Source organism: Punica granatum, chromosome 4 (genome assembly GCF_007655135.1).
Source record: "Punica granatum isolate Tunisia-2019 chromosome 4, ASM765513v2, whole genome shotgun sequence".
NCBI lineage: Eukaryota > Viridiplantae > Streptophyta > Magnoliopsida > Myrtales > Lythraceae > Punica > Punica granatum.
Window position 1 is genome coordinate 33,954,532 of NC_045130.1, and position 22,000 is coordinate 33,976,531.

The following is a 22,000-nucleotide window of genomic DNA, read 5'->3' on the forward strand; positions in this document are numbered from 1 at the left end:
AGCTAATTGCTCCATTTGTTTTACCACTTATGGCCGTTCTATGGCGATATTAAACTATTTGATCCTTCACTGATGGAAGCAATGACAGCTCCTCGACTGGCACTAAGTTATTGACAAAAAATATAATATTACGAAGACAAGATTTGGCAGTGTTTTTGGTTGAAAATGTCAGAGCAGTTTTCTGTGGACTTGTCTGCCCAAAGTTAATGCCATTGCCATGCCGAGCATGATCCTTGGCTTTTACGTTCGGCAACTGCTAATGACAATTCAAAAGATCAGACTTCATGGCGTGCCTTCGATTTCTTGGCCAACCCATCTGAAACGGGGTTTTCTTTCACGACGTTCTTTATCGATTTCGGGCCGATCCAAACTTATCATACAAATTCAGTCGATCACAGCTTTCTTTTCCGGTTCATTTCATGTCAAAACTATTAGATGGACTCTCTTGGAAAATTCGCGGTATATTCTTTTATATTTCTAGTCTGATTCTGAACGAATAGTGTTATGGGTTCCTTGTTAACGGATCTCTCTTTCCTGATGGTGTGGAAGTTGAAAGTTGGATGCTGACAAAGAAACGACACGAAAAATGAAAAAATAAAAATAAAAAAGTCTATATATATATATATATATTTATGAGTGTGAACCATAATATTTAGAAGTCTAATTAGGCCTCGACTAATTCAGTTGAGCCGGATCGACTTACTAAGGGGTAAAGTTCTCTTAGGATTTGTTACATTCACAAATACTCGAAACTTTATTTAAGCGGAACAAACGCCGAATTATTTGAATCAATTCATTTTGATAAAATTATAGTACTTTTAATATTTCTTTGTCAATTTGATGACAATAGGATGGTCAAACTCCATTTTCTCAACCATCACCTACTTCCCATCTCAAAATGAAATATTTCATTGTGAAAATTAGTTGCAAAAAAGAAAAAGTAAAAAATGTGTCTTTATAAATTAGAAATTAAATTCATTTTCATATGGTAGGTCTGTCCTTTCACCTTCCCTTGCCCTCCTAACATTTTATGCGCCAAACTTCCTTAATTAGCCCAAAAAACCAATTTTAGTGACGTTAGTTATGTCCAAGTTCTAACACCTGCCAGATCTGGGTCATGAAGAAAATCTCTCTATTATATAATATATATTTTGAATCTCTTATGACAAGTAAAACATATGATCCACTACTTCGGGTTGCACCGACTATCCTCTCATTTGTTCGGGTTTATTTATCTTTCCTGAAATACATGGCGAGCTAGGATCAAATCAAGGATATACATTTAAAGATCATGAAATTTTTTTGTTCCTAGTTGAATTTTCAATCACTGGCCAAGTATAAAACCAAATTAACGGGATTAATTTTACCGTACATGATATTTTGAAAATTTTCACCATATAATATATATCGTCATAATTTCATCAAATCACGATATTTTGAATTTTTTCACGGTATAGCATGAAACGCAATAATTTCATCGTACGATATAAAATTTTAAAAAGTTTTCATAGCATAGCACGGCATTAGTTTTTCTTCAATGACCTAACGGAGATCTGATGTGGCCAACGTTATTGGCCCACTCTTGTTCATCCCAATCATATACGGTCACGTCAGATCTCCGTTAGGTCATTGATGGAAAACTAATATCGAGCTATGCCATGAAAATGTTTTGAAATTTTGTTCCATAAGATGAAATTATTGCGTTTTGTGCTATGGCATGAAAAAATTTCAAAATATCGTGTAATTTGATAAAATTATGTTGATATGTGCTACGTTGTGAAAAATTTTAAAATATCATGTTGTATGGTGAAATTAACACAAAGTCTTGCATAACAAGAGTTAAAACACGTTATGTATGTATTTTGTGCTTGGACCGTGAGGGAAAATTCATTCGCGGATTGTCACTGTTGGGGCATCTTTGTAATCCATCCATTTAAATATTTATCATCATCTAGATGGGCTAATTAAATTAAAAAAATGAAAAAGGGCAAATTCTTTTAATAAATAAATTAATAATTAAAAATCGGAAAAAGACGACATAAAATAGGGCCTCCTTGTCTTAGATCTTCCCGAAGAACAGAGTAGCATGCCGCGCCGCCACGTGGCGATCCGGGGGCCAGTGGAGAGAGAACGTGGCCGAGGCTGCACGACAGCTCAGCTCCTCCCAGCACCCGAAGAGTCCCACCGCAGGAAATTCCCGTCAAATATCAGGGGCAAAATCGACATACCACTGTTTAAAATGCCCCCCCATTGATGGAGGTTGAAGCGTTCGTGCCTTCCGTTCATTCGAAGCATAAATTTTTCTGATTCTCCACTCGACCTTTTGGTATATTCTCTGGTTCGATTCTCTTCGCCGCGGCAATATAATCGTCCCTCGCTTCATAGGCCTCCATCTGTACTCTTCTTCGCCTCCTACCCGAGCGCCGGAACCTCCCCCAGTCCTCCTCGAGATCTCCCTCAGGTGACGGATTGGATCATCCCTTCACTGTTTGGCTTCTTCTGCTCCTTTCAGCTTGTTTGATTTCGGGTGAAGTTCGTGTTTTTTCGGTGAACTGATAAGACTGTGACTTGGGGTGTCTTCAGAGCTTGAGAAATGTGGTGATTGTGTGAGAATTTTCGAATTCCCCTTTACAATGTTTGTGGGCAACTGTTTTCGGCTTCTCTGATGGGGTTTGGAATCTCAAGTTCGCAGCTTTGTTCATAAGCTGTAGGGTTTTGGAGGGTTGTGATTTATGGTCGGCGATTTGCTGGTCTGCTGACTATGTGGCTCATTGAATGATTGTTGTTCGATTTAGTTTGGTTCTGGATCTAGGGGGCTTACGGTCTGGGGGTTACTCCTTTTAATTCAGTGACACCGTTTGTAGTTGAATGATGGAGTTGGGAGTTCATTTGATAGGCATCACGGAGTTGAACTATTATGCTCCGTTTGATTTCGCAGTTAAAATCACAAAAATTTTAACTTTAACTCATTTAACTCAACACACTGCACAACTAAAATACACATTGGGAAAAATACACATTTCTCAAGTCAAAAATTTGAACTTTAACTCGACACACTACACAATCATTTGTCATTTTCCACAATCAAAATCAAAGTTACTTTAACTCTGAAACCAAACGCACCATTAAAGTTTGTGCTTTTGATTGAATTCTGCAACTGCAACATCAGATACATTTTCATAACTGGTCCATATTTGCCATTTTCAGCAAATTCTGAGATGGTGCAACTTGTTTTCATGCGGGTCAATTTTGTTGTTATTTGCTCTAAGAGGGTATGGAAGTTTTCACTCTCTGGCTTTCTGAATTAAAAATGCTGGTGGTAGTTTTTAGGTTTTTTAAGCACAAGGAAGAACATTATAGTACAATGCTGAGAGGATGTATCTACATTAGTGTACTACAGCATCGATGTCCTTTTCCCTCAATGGCACTTTGTTTGTATTGGTTATGAAAGCTACATCCCCTTTTTGGATTGTAATTCAGTACAAATATACAATGTTTCTGTTTCTACCTTATATTGCTAATTGCTACCTTAAATTATGGATCTACATGTAAAGTCAACTGGATTTTTGTTTTTGCATGTTTTCATCTCACTGTGCATCAAGTTACCCTTTTGTACGTGATCAATATGCTGCCAAAGGCAAGCTTTTGCTTACTGCAAGCAGAAATTATGTTGCAGGGTGTTGCTTTGCCGGCAGATGGTTCTTGGCATATTGGCGAGGTTCTGTCTAGGGTCGTTATAACATTCAGCTGCCATGATAAAATAAAGTTGGATTGATAACTATGGCAAATAGCAATTTTTTCGGCCGTGCCTTTCAGTTTTCACTTTTATTGAATTTGGGTTCATGATGAACATCAACATGCAGTAGGCTAGATACCTTGTCCCAGGGCCAGTTTATTGTTTTCATACTCTGGCTCTCAAGATATCCTCTTGGGTGGACACTGTTTCAATCTGAACCCCAGAGGGTTGCAATTGGTGCTTCTTTTAAACTAATTATAAAGTGAAGAAGCATTGTCGTGCATACAAGCAATGGAGTTATTAGTTTCTCCACAAGGGCATAAGCAGAATATGCAGAATAATGGTCGAAAAATTTTACCAGTGGGAGCCCAGAAAGATCTTTGGCTTATTGTTCGAGAAGGGTCTTTAGCTGATGTGGATTCAGCATTGGCATTACTGAAGAAGAGTGGGGGAAACATCAATGCAAGAAACTCTTTTGGTCTTACTCCTCTTCATATTGCAACATGGAGAAATCATATTCCCATTGTCAGGAGGCTTCTTGGTGCTGGCGCTGATCCTGATGCTAGGGTTTGTTAACTATGATCCCTGTCTCAGTATGATATTTCATGAGGGGTTCGTTTTAATTTCATTTTCCCTTTCTGACTATTTTGATTTCAGCTGCGGTTAGAAACTGCTTTAAAAGAATCTATAACCATAACTCTGACTAATAAGTGTATTTATTTATTTTTTTTACTTTTGTTTTTTGTTCTCTTCCATGCATATGATGTAGAATATTAACAATATAGTGTTGTTTCTTGATATGGCCATTTCATAGTTTTAAGCTCTCATATTTTGGTGTGTTTTGGGAATTTCAACTCTAGTGATTCAACAAAAATGTCTGGAGCTGCCTCACAGGGTTGTCTTTTTCATCGTTTCTGTCCCTGTCCGTAAGCTTTGAGTAGATAGGGTGAATAGCAAGATTTGACTCCCTTTTGATCTCATTATAACCTTCCCATTTTTTTTTTCTGTTTTATGATGTTGGAACTCTGGGATTGCTTTTTCTGTGGCATGTCCATTTGACCTTTTTTTTTCTTTTTTCTTTTTTTTTTTTACAGGATGGAGAGTCAGGATGGAGCAGCCTCCACAGGGCACTGCATTTTGGCCATCTTGCTGTGGCAAGCATTCTTCTTCAGTCTGGTGCTTCTATCATGTTGGAGGATTCTAAATCCCGAACACCTGTTGATCTGCTTTCTGGACCTATCTCCCAGGTTGTTGGAAGTGGACGTGATTCTGGTATACATACCTTTTTGGAATTCCAGTTGTTGCTGATAGATGTGTAATGGTGGCTGGGAATAAAAAAATCCATTTTTTTTTATTTCTTTCAGTGGCTACTGAGGTTTTTAGCTGGGGAAGCGGTGCAAACTATCAGCTCGGGACTGGAAATGCATGCATCCAAAAGCTGCCATGCAAGGTTGAATCTCTCCATGTTTCTTTGATCAAGTTAGTTTCTGCAGCAAAGTTCCACAGCGTTGCTGTTAGTGCTCGTGGGGAAGTTTTCACATGGGGTTTTGGAAGAGGTGGCAGGCTTGGGCATCCTGATTTTGATATCCACAGGTACTTGTTTTCTCATCCTCTTTAAATATTGTGATTACTGCCTTTTATTGGCATAACATTTAGGCAGGGGAAAGAAGGGAAAAGGCACCCAATACATTGCATGTCAAATTTGCCGATTAAAGTAGTTTTGCGTAGCCTGTGTATCATAAAATATGCAGTTAGCCTTTTATGTTCTAAACTCGTGCTTGGAACGGTATTCAAACTTTGTAATTTGGCTTCTTTTATTTTTGGGGTGAGTTTGTACTTTTGGCTTTGTATAGCCTCTCTCTTTCTCTTTTATTTCCCAAAAAGCAACTAGAACAGAATTATCTGATTTAACTGCAAGCTTGTCTCAAGCTAAGGAAGTTAACCATCAATGATTAAGAAGCATGAAACTGGAGCTCCGTTCTGCAAGTTTTTCTAAATTATTTTGTAAAAGTATGAATGAGAAATATCCGATTGTTATTCCGTTCCAGTGGTCAAGCTGCAGTTATCACTCCTCGCCAAGTGACTTCTGGACTAGGATGCCGATGTGTGAAAGCCATTGCAGCAGCTAAACACCACACAGTTATTGCTACTGAGGCTGGGGAAGTATTCACCTGGGGATCTAACAGAGGTAAGACCTCTTAGACCCTTGAACCAATGAGAGTTGTACTAGTTATGCCGCAATTTATTTAGCTTGCTTTGTTGGAAGCTGATGTTAAGATTAAAATTGTGGGGGAAGATCCTACATTCTCTTTAATTTATAATATGGAATTGTTGTTAGTCTAGATTAACTATAGATTTGGAAAGATAGCTACCTTTAGTCGTCCGTCGATTTGAGTATGCTTTTCTGAATGATTCATTACAGAGGGACAACTTGGGTACACTTCTATCGATACTCAGCCTACTCCCCGCAGAGTTAGTTCTCTAAAGTCGAAAATAGTTGCTGTCGCCGCAGCAAATAAACACACAGCTGCTGTTTCGGAATGTGGTGAAGTCTTCACATGGGGCTGCAATAGGGAAGGCCAGCTTGGCTATGGAACTTCTAATTCAGGATCAAATTACATCCCAAGACTGGTTGAATATTTGAAGGGGAAACGTTTTGAGAAAGTTGCAGCTGCAAAGTATCATACAGTTGTTCTTGGAGCTGATGGGGAGGTAATTTACTGTCATTAGACGGTTTGCCATTGAAATTTTTGTCTTAGTTTGGTTGATTCACTGCACTTATTTCTTTGTGGTTGCACTTTCACAGAATGCTCCTTCCAGCATCATCAAACTGTAATGTGGCCTGACCAATGTACTTTCCTGCAGGTGTTTACCTGGGGTCATCGGCTTGTTACCCCAAAGCGTGTGGTCATTGCTAGGAATCTTCGAAAAAGTGGGCCTATGCCTCTGAAGTTTCATAGCTCGGAAAAATTGCATGTTTCAGCTATTGCTGCAGGGATGACGCACAGCATGGCTCTTTCAGATGATGGCACATTATTTTACTGGGTGTCGTCTGATCCTGATCTCCGATGCCAACAGGTTCAAATGAAACTTCAATCTACTCGATGTTTCCATCTTTTCATGCTAGCTTCTTCTTAATGATTATGCCTTTCTATATATCTTCAGCTGTACTCGCTGTGCCAAAGAAATATTGTTAGCATTTCCGCTGGAAAGTACTGGTCTGCTGCAGTTACTGCTACAGGTGATGTTTATATGTGGGATGGTAAAAAGGGCACAGATAAGCCACCTGTGCTGACAAGATTACATGGTGCGAAGAGGGCAACATCCATATCTGTTGGTGAAACCCATTTACTGATCATCGGGTCTCTTTACCAACCTCCTTACCCCACGAATGTGGCCAAGCATCTACCTCAGGATGACAAGCTGAGGATGGGAGATGATGAGGATCAGCTTGATGAGGGGTTTCTTTTTGATGATGTGGAATCTGCTGAAAACTTACCTTCTGTAGTGCACAATGAAGATACTACAGAGAGGACTATACCGAGTTTAAAAAGCCTTTGTGAAAAAGTGGCAGCAGAGCATCTAGTTGAACCACGAAATGCTATCCAACTGCTTGAAATTGCCGATTCACTTGAAGCTGATGACCTGAGAAAGCACTGTGAGGTATATTTAACTTGGTTGCCATCATGTTAATGCATTAGACTGGGGAAAAAATATCATCAATTGGTTGAATATACTTTTGCTTACATCAGAACTTAGGTACTGGGAAGATTTCCTCTAATTTTCATTTTTGGCCATTTTTTCTTTATTTTGTGGGAAGTGAGAGGGGAAAGTGGGAGAAACCAGTTTCAAATCACCACTTTACCAGACATGCTGGATTCTCTAACATAACCATAAAGTGCATTCCTAGTACATATTCATATTATCCTTTTTGGTTTCATGATGAGAAGAATGAAATTTAAACCAGTTTTCCAGGGTCCAAAAATTAGTTGTTTGTTTCCCCTGCTATCCAAGTATACTTAGATCTTTTTGGGGTCATATTGCTTATGTTTACTGTTCATTGCATCAATTTATGCACTTCAATTGTATGTTGTCCCTCTGGTATAGTGTGCATAGTTGATAGTTGGCCACGTTTTTCACTTACACTGCTTATTAAACTACATTTTCATGGTCTTTAATGTGCTGAAGTTAGTTAATAGCTTGCCTAAATTTTTTCGTGCAGGATATCGTCATTAGAAACCTGGACTATATATTTGCAGTTTCATCACAGAGCATTGCGGGTACTTCTCCAGAAATCTTAGCCAACCTTGAGAAGTTGTTGGACTCAAGGTCCTCAGAGCCATGGAGTTTTCGGCGCCTTCCTACACCAACCGCTACATTTCCTGCGGTTGTTGATAGTGAAGAAGAGGATTATGAAGTTGAGCTGATAAGGACCCGTAGCAGCGAGCTCAAGAAATCTTTCTCAAAGAATGGTAATCAGTACTTTGACTCCTTTTTACAACCCAAGCATGACCTTGATGAGGGTATCAGCAAACAGGTTCGGGCTTTAAGGAAAAAGTTGCAGCAAATTGAGATGCTGGAAGAGAAGCAATCCAAGGGGCATCATCTTGATCAACAGCAGATAGCAAAACTTAAGACTCGGGCTGTCCTTGAGTGCTCACTCTTTGAGCTTGGTGTACCAGTGGAGATAGTGAATCCAAAACCTCTATCACTTGGTTCTTCAGATGGAAAAGGAATTAAGAAGGCTGAAGTATCTAAGAAACAGAGAAAAAAGAGCAAGAAGCAGGCATTGCAAACAGAAAATATGTCTGGAGTTAGCCTCCTGGATGATGAAGCAAGGCTTACTGAAGGATTTCAGCTTGAGGAGTCTGAAGTTATCCAGGTTTCCAAGGATGAGGCAAGTTTTGTCTGCTATTGATGTCTTGTTATTATCGAAATCTTAGCATACATGGAAAATTTATGTCTTCCTTGGTATGAATTTTGTTTTCCTTTTATTATCACGAATCAGACTTACTGGCATCTCCTTTTATTTTTTTTGCTTTTAGTCAAAGCAATTTGTTAACTGTTGGATTTTGACTCTAATAGGAGGATAGTCCTACACTTGAAGAAAAAGTGGTCAATGAAGTGATGAAAGAGCCTCCGGTTATTCAAAAGAAGGAAGTCCAAGAACTACCCAAAAACAAGACAACCCCAACATCATCCAAGAAAAAGAGTAAAAAAGGGGGTCTTTCGATGTTCTTAAGTGGTGCTCTTGATGATGTCCCTAAAGAACCACCACCACCTCCAACACCCAAAAGTGAGGGCCCTGCGTGGGGCGGAGCCAAGGTTCCAAAAGGATCGGCCTCTCTTCGCGAAATACAGGATGAACAGAAAAAGTTTGAGGGAGTACAAATACCGAGTAGCAAAACTAGGGCAGTGGATGCTATGGACAACAACAAAACTGAAGGTAAAATAAGTCTCAGTTCGTTTATTTCTTCCAACCCGATACCTGTGGTCCAGCCTTGTTCTTCACATGCTGCTGATGCCGAAAAAGGCACCCCTCCTTGGGCTGCTTCGGGAACCCCACCTCATCCTTCTCGGCCATCTCTCAGAGATATACAAATGCAGCAGGTACCTCCATCGCTCTCCGTCTCCTCACATGCTTGAGTGTAACAAGAAATTATGGGGTATTCTAGTAAAGACGTGGCAGGATGGCCATTCCTGAAATTCAAAGGCTGGCACTGCTCTGTGTCGAGTTTCTAAGCTGCGAATGACTAAGAGTTGATTGATTGGCTATGATGTGAATCGGCAGTTTATTCTAGCTACGTTTCCCTGAGTGTCCTTGCAACCATCTTGTCTTATGCATATGGTCCCATAGGCTGTAAAATCATGAGGAGCGGGTCTCCTGTGATTGCTTGAAGTTTTCGACGATAGAATTGTGTGTGGGAAGCGGAATTGGCTTGAAAAAGTTATTGTTTGATTTTCGCCTTGAAAATTGCACACCTTGCCATTGCAAATTCTTAGTTTGGTTTCTGCTTCTGAAAAGCAGGGCAAAAAACAGCAGAGCCTCTCCCACAGCCCAAAGACCCGAACAACAGGATTTGCGGTTTCTTCAGGACAGGGCTCCCCTTCGGACTCGAGTGGGGTGAACCGCTGGTTCAAGCCAGAAACCGAAGCTCCGTCATCTATCCGTTCAATCCAGATAGAAGAGAAAGCGATGAAGGACCTCAAGCGCTTCTACGGAAGTGTAAAGATAGTCAGCAAGAATCAGTTTTAAGAGAGGCCATCGGGAGTCGATGCGGAACAATCACTTGCTCACCATTTCGGTTTAGATGTCAGGCCTAGGCATATAGATGAAAAGCACTCATGTAAATTTTACTGTACAGAAATTGCCCCAATTGTACATTGTCTTTTTAACTTAGATTAGAAAAAAAGGTACTTTTGGTGGAACCTTCATCCGGCAAAATAAGGGGTCTCAGACTTTTCATGTATCGGCACTGAGATCAGAATTGTATCATAAGAGATCCAGGTAGATTGAAAATTGAAGTTATAATTGCCGTATAAATCGTCTCTTAACTATTCGGTATGGCTCTCGTGACTTATCTCTAACGGGTCCATATGGCTCTCGCGACTCGAAATCACCCAGCGCTTGCGTTCTGGTTTCAACTCACGGTCTTGTGACAACAGCCGTAAGTGAACTAAGCTTGTGTATCTTTTCCCAGATTTGATATTGTCAGACGTGAGAGTTGATCATTGCTCTATTTAGGGCATGATTCAACAATTTTTAACCCCATTTGGATTGTGGAAGTCGTAGTTTCGTATAAATTGTGCCCCTCCTTTCCCTTTGTCTCTTTCGTATACAAAAAAGCTTCAAGTGTTAACTGTCTCCTTTTTCCTTTCTCTCGTATCCAAACAAGCTATATGTGAACTCAGCACGAGTCTCTTCCCAGAGGAGTCAAGTTTCGGAAGTGTATTTGTAATCTAAAGTGATTGGTTTGTGCTAGACAGAAGGCTTGCATATGATATTAGCCGGGGTATTCAGGCTTCTCCCAACTAATCCCTCAAATTGGTGCATTCCTTGCGCCGCATGGAATGGATAAACTAGGCGATTAAGCCGAGGCAAGTGGCTTCAAGGGAAATAGAACCCGTAATTAGGTGAATACTGGAGCTTCTCCTTAATTGGCTCATAAATGATATGGTCGATCATTCCGAGTTTGAGCAATTTATCACATTCAACTGTCGTGATTGGTCCGGGCTTAGATAGGCCGGATTCTTCGGGTTTCCTCTGCTATTGGAAAATAAAGCGGGGGAGGGGATCGATGGAAGGAAGACTAGCAGTGAAGCAAAGATCATAAGATCTGTCAGCCCTTTGGGTCTAAAAAGAGCAAACGTTACATACATGACATGATTATTAGTCAAAAAGCTCCATAGTCCACACCCCCAGCCTTCTCTTTTTGGCCTCTTTTTCTTTTTTTTTCTCACCCCACAGTCAGTCGAAGCCTTTGCGCTTTGTTACTCTTTCTGTTTTTTTATCCTTCTTTCTATGAGATGGAAGAGGAAAAGGAGAAAAAAAGAAAAAAAAAAGTGAGGATTGGAAATGTAGTAGGGCCAATTGGGCCATACATGAAATAGCTAGCGAGGAGGGTTCCAATAAAGGGAGGGAGACTCGATGTCGGGATGACCACAAAGAAGCATGGTAAATCTTCGAGCAGCAACTCAATAACTTAGAGCGACTGTTCGATATTCATGTACTACATTGTTCAATAACAATCTCTTTATTTATTAATCTATATCAATAGATTACTCAAATTCTCATTTTCTTCTTCCAAATATTCTCGCATCTCTTGTATACGATGTGGTGTACATGTAAATGCTCTTTCTGTCGGTGCTCTAAACTTTAAAGATCCAATTGATTGGAGCTCCTTTCGAATCCCGTTGGATCAAAATATAGTGATGGGTTCCATGTTGATTCAATGGTGGCAAGGGCTTTTGTTGTGACGTTGTTTTAATTGGCAGAGGTCTCTTTTCTTCTTCTTCTTTTTTCCTTTTTTTTTTCTCCGATTACAAGACAGATTCATGAATTTAATACAATAAAATACTAACTAATAAAGGAACACAGGTAGTCCTACTGAATATCGAATCTAAAATCTCTTGATTTTTAGATGAGGAAATGCGTTACTGTGCTATATCATCTTTTTAATAATACGGGTTTTATGCAGCGGAAGTCGTGGTCGAATAGGGATAATAATGGAAAGTATTTATGAAACAAATAATTCCATCCAGCAAGCAAAATCCCCGGGGGCCCTCCATAAACAGTCCCTTTATATTCAAAGAGTCCTTTCAAGTCTTATCATCAAAGAGGGGAAAAGAAGAAGAAGATGATTTTAAGTATCCGAAATTTGTCCCCTTTTCTTTTTCTTTTTTTTGGGGCAAATTATATGATTAAATTCCTAATAACAAACAAAAGACCACATTTTTGCCAATCAGTTTTGTTTAAGAAATATGATGTAAAGTTTCTTGTTATGCTTATATTAGGTTTGGACAATTTGTAATTATTTATAAAAAAGAAAAAGAACATTCACGACATTTCTATATTTTAATCAATAATACGACTTATACTAGTTCTCTCACACACGTGAAGTACGAGCAAGATTACTTTTGGATTTCTATTTAAATTTGAGGCATAGAACAATATTGTTTAGCTTTTTTTTTTCGCAAACTAACTTGAGAGCAAATGCAGGTGGTTACCAACAATAAATAGTGGGGTGGAGCTAAGTATCTTGTTCATGTGCCGGATTAAGAGAGAATTATTGTAATATATATATTAGTTATTTGAAGGCAGGAGAAAAATGGTTATTGACTTTATAATAAGGTGAAAAATTAGGGAAAGAATTGAAGCAAGCAATTACAATATCAATTTTTTTCCTTAAATAATAGAACAAGATAAATACATGAAGAAAATACTAAAAACTCTCTTTTTGTATATTATAATAAATGGGTTTCCTGAAATGATGATGTGATCTACTAAATTCCTTAATCTAATATTGGAAAATGTCGGATTGAATTGATGCTGTGATTGGATATTGGAGAACTTACACACACACATATATATATACAGATTATTCGTGTTAATTTTCAAAAATAATTTTTTTCTTTCAGAAATTCAAAATTGAGGTTATATTAGTATTTGTTCCCCGGTTCTCACATGGTTATGAGTAGGACATTGCAAAATAGTGGTGGCAGGTATAACAACTTCAAATTGGGCTCCATATGCGTATAGCTGTTAACCTAATGTTGATTGGTGTTATTGACTTATGTGGGAATCAAGTCTGACCAGCCTACATATTGCACTCTTCGAGTCGTATTAAACATATTTTCTAAGTAAAATAATTGGCAACTAATATGGATTGATGCAAATAATTTGATACTTTTTTTTTAAATAATGTCTCGAATTCGAGTCTTGTTAATGGAGAAAATTTATGCAATGAGAATTTTAATCCCAATTGGGCCCAACTCGAATTAAGATTAATTGGATCCGTTGGACTTCTGAATATCAAGATATACACTGAAAAAAGTGAAATGATTGCTTGCATATATGCTTATATATGTATATTTATTTTCTATGACACTTTCCCTTTAAATACTGATGATATCTTTATTAATATGTTTGAATGGAGTGATTTAAAAGAGCAAGATGCTTCGAAGGGAATTTTACTATCCCTCCATATTCTTTAGAATAGAGGTTTTTTTATTTTGCTTGAACCGAAGATATATAGATTTGCTTATGTCAATTGAAAAATTTCCCTTTCAGATATTGCAAAAAAGTCGGATTAATAAGACCTCTCTTTCGAAATCTTCTCACTCCAATTTTCTTTCAAATCTTTCCATCCAAACATAGGATAAAATGAAAATCGTAGCATAGAAACATGGATATTCCTTTTGTGTGATTGTAATGCTAGTGACTAGGGAGTGAGTGATGCTGACTTCATCCATGCGTGTTTTTTTCCTTTTTTTTTTTAATTTCAAAATTTATATCAAACCATCCATGCTTTGAAATTGGACGGTGCAGTGCAACTGATCTTTATCTTCCATATAATGAAGGAGAGAGAGAAAACAGGATCCCACCTCAAATGATCGTATATCAAAATAATAAGTGAAGAAAACCCAATAAAATTCTTAAATTAATAATAGTTGTGGCAATTGCCATGTTATTAACATTCATATACGATTTATTGCATTTTAATTGGTTATTTTTCACATGACGTGATGAGATATTATCACCAAATTTTGTTTCAAAAAATAGAGATTTTTGTTTTTTAAAATAAAAAAATTGGCATATGTAATTGGAGACAGCTTCATTGTTGTTACATGTTACAAAGCATTTCTTTTTTTTCTACCATTTTTCCCTTTTTTATTTTCTTTTTATGGACTATATATAAATAACTACAAAAAGAAACAAATAATAAAACAAGCATATATAATGGACTTTCAGTTGTCTGTGCAGCTGAATGTCCCCCTCCACACCTCCCCGCTTTGTCCTTTGCTTTTCGTTATTTTCAGTGCTGCTTTCCTCTTTTATAATTTCAATTAATTTCCTCTTTTACTTTTGAGGAAAAGTTTTCATTTAATTAATTTCCACATGAAAGGAAAATACTATAGCCTGCAGTAAAAAATATAAAAAATAAAAAGAGGAAGGAGTCTATATAGTACACATCCTCACCTAATATAGAGATTTCACATTTGATTATCATAATAAAACTACTCGTACCTATATATTAAATTTTTTATTTTATTATAATATGCTTATATGTCTCATTTATAATAAAACTATATAATAATAAAAAAAATGACATTATAATGCATGGCCTTGAATTCGAATTTTGAAGGTTACAGATTCCAAATTCTCACCAATAAAAAATCTGGTATTTATTTATTTAATTTTCCCTTTTTTTTATAGGTCCACGTATTTTTCTTGCAGTCGAAAAAGAAAATTAACAGAGAAGATGGACCCACATTGTTTAGGCTTCTCCTTAATCGATAAAGCCTTTCAGAAGAAGACAAGTTCAATCCCTCCAAAAACTCACAACCCCTTTAATTATTCTACTCATAAATGACCTGTCCATATGCTCTTTCTCCAAATATATAATATCAAATTATTATTTATTCATTTACCCATCCTCCCTTTTTATATACACACAAAAATTTATGTACACATATCCATAAATAAATGAATAAACAACTTCACTCCCTCCTTTCTTTCTGCTGATCTGTTCATGAGCTCTTTCTTTTCTCTGTGTCCCATCCCTCTTTAGTTTGATATACAGAATATATACACTCACCTTATGAAGTGAATATCCCTCTGGGACCTATGTGGGTGTAGACATATATAAGAGGAGTGATTCCGATGATCGGTTGAATTCAGCTCACCGATGTCCTCATTAGTATCAGAATCAAATCTTCAAGTGGTCGATGATGCTCTCTCGAAGTCTATGGAGGAAAAGGGGTGTTTGGAATGAAGTCTGACCCAAGATCTACTCCCATATTAAGCTATCTACATAGCTTGCTTGGTATTGATTATGTGATCTTATTATTTCTTTGATTTTTTTTTCATTATCGTCGTAGTGATCTTTGCAGTCTTATTATGTTCATCATCATTATCAAATCATAAAGAGAGAGAGAGAGAGTGAAGGAATAGGTTAACGAATATGGAAGAGAGAGAGATATCATATGTGATGTCTAGGGTATCTATGTGACAGAAATTGATCAGAATGAGTACATCATCACATGTTAGAGGTTTTTATTCCATACTATTTTTACCGGTGATGTTTCGGAAGAGAGCCAATTACGATAATACCATATGGATCTTGGAATTCTCTGATTATCAAGGTTTACGGATAGCAGTACACGCAAAATAATGTCCATTTAGAAATTAAATTGGAGCAGATTGAGTTGTTCTGTTGAATTGCATATGCATATATGTACATTTATATGGGTGGGGAAACATCTCATTGAAATGGTATACGACCAAGGGAGGTCGATCTCGGACCAGGCTTCATTCCTCACACCCATCTTTTCCGAGCAAAAGAGCTTCTAGCTGAAGTCGATGGCACTAGACCCGCGCGGGTCACATCGATATTACATTCACAGGTATATATATACACTATGCAATCCTTTTCTCACATATATATACATCATTGTACTATTCTTTTTGTTTCTTTGCACAAGTTTTTCTTGATCATTCATGCCTGCGGATGAATGATTGTACTTTAGATTTGTCAAATTTAAGAATCCATGAACATCATATATGTGCAGCTTTGCCCTGCCTTGCCCAAGTCTAAGATGAGCACGGCTCAGGAGAGCCTCGGCGTGAATGCAAACGTGTCTAAATTAACATCAATAATAATCGGAATTAGCTGGATGTTATTGAAAGCGCAAGAAAAATATAATTAAGGTCTAAATGTAACTAGATAAATTGTAGATGATGTTATTATCATTTGGTGGGAGTAAACCCTAGAAATTAATTACTCATAACTAGATTCTCTAATTCTAGGTCACAAACACCTAGCTAACTCTTATGTATTTGGAACAAAGCGAATATGATTTTTCACTTTTGGATGTCATCGAATATATATATATATATATGTATGTATGTATTATAATGAACCATAAAGATAAGTCCAAGTACATGTGTCTGCTTGTATGTGTCATTTATTTATCATACCTAATTTTATATCAAAATTTCTAACCAAGAGCTAAAAAACCCACGGTCACATATATATATGTGTGTGTGTGTGTGTGTGTGTGTGTGTGTGTTATTTTCTTATATTCCCAAGTTTTTTCTTTATTTCTTTTCCAATACAGGACTCTTAGCTCTAGCTCTATATTCTTTTGGTAGAGAGCAAAACAACATGATGTATAAGCTGCTTTGTGTTTGTTGTTAATGCTGTGTAATGTTTTCTTCTTTCGTAATAGGACACTGTGCATAGTTAAACAATAGTTTTTTGTGATTAGGAGTTAATCATCTCATAGAACTTTCGCACATAGTATTAAATTAGAAGAGGTGTCGATGAAGAACCCATTGAATTCTCTACAGCATTGCCTGAACACACAAAGAAAAAGGTCGGGAAAGGCCGATTTCTCTATGGTATCAGTTATAATTTATATGTTAGATTATGAATTTAAGAACAGAACAATGGCCTCGGGTGTATGTCGTGAAGGTTTTGCTAGCTCGACAATTGGTAATTATTAAATCAGATCAAGCTTTCCCATATTCCATAGAGAATAAAAAATTACGTATCAGTTTTGTTCGATAATTTTATCTTGTATGGATCTTGAGACGAGCATCGCATGCACATATTGCATCGTTGCAATGTAGGTATTAATTCTAAACAGGAACAACAGTTCTAATGAAATCATCCGGAGAGTCGTTAATACATACTGTACAATAACCCAATGCAGAAAATTGGGGAAATTGGATCCTTGACCACCTATTCCGACTCCGGTGCAAGATTATCCATCTCGTTTGGGAATCCTCATGACCTCTTCGGTAGGTTAGAACAAAATGGTATCATTTCGATCAGTTCATCCGTGAATTGGGGCCTCGGGAATGAATTGTTCTTTGTTTTCTCTGCTCATACAAGTTTAAGTTCATTTCTTGTCAAAACATAAATTTACACTTATATTCACTTGACAATGGAAAAAATACACATAAAAGGAATAGTATGTAAGGCTCCATGTTAAGATGGTGTAGTGGGCCCCGTGAGAATAAAGAAGAAAGCCCAATATATGATTGTGGGCCGAAATCGTAGGCCCATGTGTACACAAAAAAGCCCAAGACACAGGGTGGGGTCATTGAGGGAATATGTATATGTATATACCCAGTGGCTTCAAGTAAGATGATGACGGAACTAATGATATGATTAACAAGGCTGGAATGGCGGAGTCGAATACGATGTAAAATCTAAAATGGTCTCGGACTTGCTCCATCGTATTAATCGCCAAGGAATGCCGACATATATATATATGTATATGTGTTCATTACCATTACCATTACCGCACATTTTTGCAGACAAATACCGTCGTAGCTTGCCTGGTTCTTCACCTGGAACACGATTAATTCGTCGAGTTGAATGGAGTAGCTTCTAAAAGACTTTTAGAGTGCGCTCGATAACTCAAATTAAGCGTTGAAATTAAATTTTTAACAACTGATGGATCCGGTCACCCACTGGCTGGGTTAAATTAAATTCCGATGGTTCTTTCATTGGTAATAAAGGACGGGTTTGGTGCTTGTTAGTCGGTCATGTGCAAAACATTCGATAGTGGCTGAACCGTGGGGGCATCAAACCGGCTTGGAATTGGCTTGGGCACATGGCTATAGAATTATCATTGCAGAGGTTGACTTATTGATTGGTCGAGATTTGTTGCCGGTTCGTGGCCCGTGGAGTCCTCGTATTCAAAGCCTGATCAATTCGGTTAGACTTCTTCTCGCAAGATCCAATTTGCACGTACTTCCAGGGAAGGCAAATTGTGTGTTGATTGATTGGCACGCAAATTTTTGAACCTTTTTTGAGGCGTTCTTTATTTCCATTTACTTTCGGAGGGCATTCATCATCTTGTCCGTGGGGATATTTCACGGTTTTCCGTATACCGATCTTGTGTAGTTTACTTTAATTGTTGTTTCGGGGTCCGACCCCATTATCATTAAAAAAGCACTTTAATGATTAAGGAAAATGACTTACTTATTTTTTTTTTCCTCAAGAATTTCTAGTAATTTTCATATTTCTAGTCAGAAGAGTGCCCCGAGGGAGGGGGTAGTGGTGGCCCAATCCCGACCACCACCAATCAAGACGAGATTGCCGATGACATCAGAAGTCACAGATCACCGATGATTTGGCCTTGGTTGGTGGCGATCGGGATTAAAGCCACCATCTCCCCCTTCCTTTGATTTTTTTTCTTTTGCAATTTTCGATTTTTATTTTCTGAATTTTAAAAAAATGATAATAAAATGTAGGCAAAATTGAAAATAAATTTAAAGTATTGAGCAATCATCTAAATGTAATTTTAACCATTATAATTTTTACTCAAACAAACATTGTTTACTTAATCAATTAAGCACTTATTCTATTTAGATCTTAAATTTTCAGTAGTTAAAATTTAGTATAAACAAACACCACCTTAACTAGATCCGGCCAATCTATTCAAATTTTCTCAACCTGGCCATTCAAATAATAATGTGATATGAAACTATTAATATTGCAGATATAAAATGCATATAAATCAGAAAAACAGAATATACATATGAGATGTATATATATGCTTCCTAAGAACCGAGTGTGTATATATATATATATATATAGCTACATTCTAATTTTTTAATTGGAGGAAAAAGCAATTAGCCCTCCGAACTTTGAGGGTGGTAAAGGTTTGTCCCATGATTTTTTAGAAATTGCACATTACCCCCGATATATAACGGAACGAAAATGCACATGAAATTGGAAAATTTTTATAATGCTCTTTAGTTCAATCAGTTATTATTTCTCTTTACTGGCTAAGGAAGGGAAAGAAGAAAATATAGACACCACAGCAGTTTTCTACCGACTGATCAGGTGATCGATACCATCGATATAATCGTTTAAACATAAGATTGTGCATCAACAAGGCTACCGCTCCATGATGCTTAGCGTGGTGCATGAGCTGATATTTTTGATTAAATATGTAGTTTGTACATCTCTTCTTCATTATTATTATTTTTCTAGTGATTGACAAAAATTATATATTTAGAAAATTATGGTTGCTGTAATATGCTCCGGTGGCGGTATAACAACGTCAGTATTCCATGGGAAGGTCCCCACAACAATCGACTAGAAAATATTCGTATACTACGTCTAAAAACAAATGATTTCGATTTCTCTCCGTCCCCCCATCTTTTGCTGGGGGAGACGGATGTTGACGAGATCGACAATTTAAGCCTCCACGGCCCACAGCATTGCCCTCCTGCACCTTCTATCATTATTGGTATGCTGTCTGATCTTCTCTATTTTGATTCTTGGACTGCACTATGTATTCCCCGAGCGGAAAATTTTATCGCCCACAACATCGACAAATGGGTTGCATCTTGTAACATTTGTGGTCCGGTCCCCATCTCTTCCATCCCACCTTCACTTCTTTACAGGGATGAGGAGATGCAACATGGGCCGCTAATCCCTTTTGTTTTCCTCAATAAAGTATCCTTCAGAGCAAAAAAACCTTCAAATCATTAGCCTGTAAGTAGATATGGAATTTCTTCTGACTTTTAATTCCTCCATTGAAATTACTACGGGCCATTTGAATTCAGAATTAAAGTTACTTTGATTTTAATTTTAATTTTGATTGTGAAAAATGACAAATGAGATGTAATTATAAATTTGACTTGTGTAGTGTGTTGAGTTAAAGTTAAAGTTAAAGTTAAAATCGAATTTCCGAGAATCCAAACGGGGCTGTAACATATTTATTTATAGGGATTTTTAAGTTCTTTAGATCAGCTAATTAATGACGCATGTTGTCACATGGGAATTCACGCTGCAAGTACATTATATTATTTGTCTTAAATATTAAAAAAAAATTGAGTGTGTAATTGTCTCTTCTGTTAGATTAAACTTTTTCTTTTGATAAGCATAAACTTTTTCTTTAAATATGAGTCATTTTACTTATAAGCTGTGTAAATTCTTGACATTAGAGTCGGTTTTTTAAGAGTCTATGTCGTGGAAGTTTCAAACTTGGTATTAGCTATGTGTAAATCCCTTCATCCACTTTTAACACATTACAATCTTAACCCGAAATGCCAGGGGAGAGGAGAGGTTTGAGGAACTAATTGCAATCTCATATTTCAAGGATCAATAAGACAATCTTTGGGTGTGTTTGTTTCAACTTATTCAAATAAGTTCTTAAAAGTTAGTTATAAGAGAAAATGAAAGGAAAGAAGAAGGAAAAATGAGATGTAAAGGTCTAAGCTACTATCATTAAGTTAAAAACAACTTAATGAGTTAAGTCAAAATATTCGACTTAACGGAATAAGTTAGTGTTCACTTATTTGTGCTTTTGACTCCTCGAAAAGTATTTTCTTATCCTTATCAATCTTCCATTCTTCTTATACGCTTATTCTCTTAACTAATTAAGTGCTTAATATTTTTAAGCAGTTGTTTTATGAAACACTTAGTTTATAAGGTTACTATGTGATAAAACTTCAAAATTTTTCATTGAGCATGAGTCTGTTCTCTCGTATATGAGAAGCGGGGAAGTATTGCAATATTCAATGACGCTCATTGATTGTTCTCTTGCTTTTGGTTCTTTCTATGAGGCATTAGCTGTCCCCTGCACGTCACATTAATGCATGGGAATTAATTAATTAAGTCCTAAACTAATTAAATTTCCACAAGTGAACAAGTTGAATTACAAGGATGCCACAAAAGCAAAGGGCGCCAATTTCTTCAAGGATCGGGACAAGATGCGTATTACGTGATGCTATGATATATAGAATATTTTGTACAAATCATTAATGGATAATGTCATTCAGACCCAGGATTCGCTCCCTTTGAATTTAATGATCAATTAGCGTTGGACCCCACAAAGAAATTGGATACAGACAGATCCCTATCAATTTATTACTCTGCACGTGGAACATTATAAGCCGACGTTATTGAAAAAGAAAAATGTCGGATCAGATCATATCCTATACCAGCCACTCAAGTTGAAATTTTTTGCATATATATTAACTATATCCGTATACACATAGCAACTAATTTGTCAAGATGATGATGAATTGATGATAAAAGAATTTTAGAAAAGAAAAAAGGAAATTGTCGACAAGATGCAAGAAAATCGAAATGTGTGATACTTCTATTCAAATGCATAGTACTTTAAAGAAAATGAAACAATAGACCAAATACTATGTATTTGAATAAAAGCACCACACTATCAATAGAATATATCACACTTGTTAATTGTCATATTATAAATTTTCATATGCAGAAAAAAGAGAGTATAGTTCACAGTGCACCCACTCGTCTGGTAATTAAAATATTTCATGTTTAGTTCTCGTTATGGGATTATTCATACCTTTTATTAACTATTAGAATTTTTATTTTACTCTATTAAAATCCATCGGTCTCCTTTATAAAAAAGAAAATAAATTTCCATAAACAATTGATAAAGTCTTTCCCAAGATGCAACAGTATGTGATGATATTATGAAACTTCCCATCCTTAGTATTTTTTCTTTTTTTGGAGTTACATCCCGTCCTTAGTATTT

General features: G+C 36.9%; 1 protein-coding gene and 1 long non-coding RNA gene across 3 annotated transcripts; both read left to right on the forward strand.

Moving 5' to 3' along the window:
• Positions 1-2,254: 2,254 nt before the first annotated feature.
• LOC116203835 lies at positions 2,255-10,280 on the forward strand. 2 transcript variants are annotated; one of them, XM_031535785.1, is made up of 11 exons: positions 2,282-2,461; positions 3,677-4,303; positions 4,831-5,008; positions 5,101-5,329; positions 5,785-5,924; positions 6,159-6,448; positions 6,602-6,814; positions 6,902-7,399; positions 7,959-8,633; positions 8,822-9,346; positions 9,765-10,280. In XM_031535785.1, the coding sequence occupies exons 2-11, from the start codon at positions 4,028-4,030 to the stop codon at positions 9,990-9,992; spliced, it is 3,252 nt and encodes a 1,083-aa protein (XP_031391645.1). In that variant the 5' UTR covers positions 2,282-2,461; positions 3,677-4,027; the 3' UTR covers positions 9,993-10,280. The 2 variants fall into 2 exon arrangements, with proteins under 2 accessions (XP_031391646.1, XP_031391645.1); XM_031535786.1 differs by lacking the exon at positions 3,677-4,303 and having other exon boundaries at positions 2,255-2,461.
• A 4,637-nt stretch (positions 10,281-14,917) lies between these two features.
• Positions 14,918-17,127, forward strand: LOC116202813. Its single transcript, XR_004156157.1, has 2 exons — positions 14,918-15,862; positions 16,028-17,127. It is a non-coding gene; the product is annotated as an uncharacterized LOC116202813 (long non-coding RNA).
• The last annotated feature ends 4,873 nt before the right edge of the window (positions 17,128-22,000 follow it).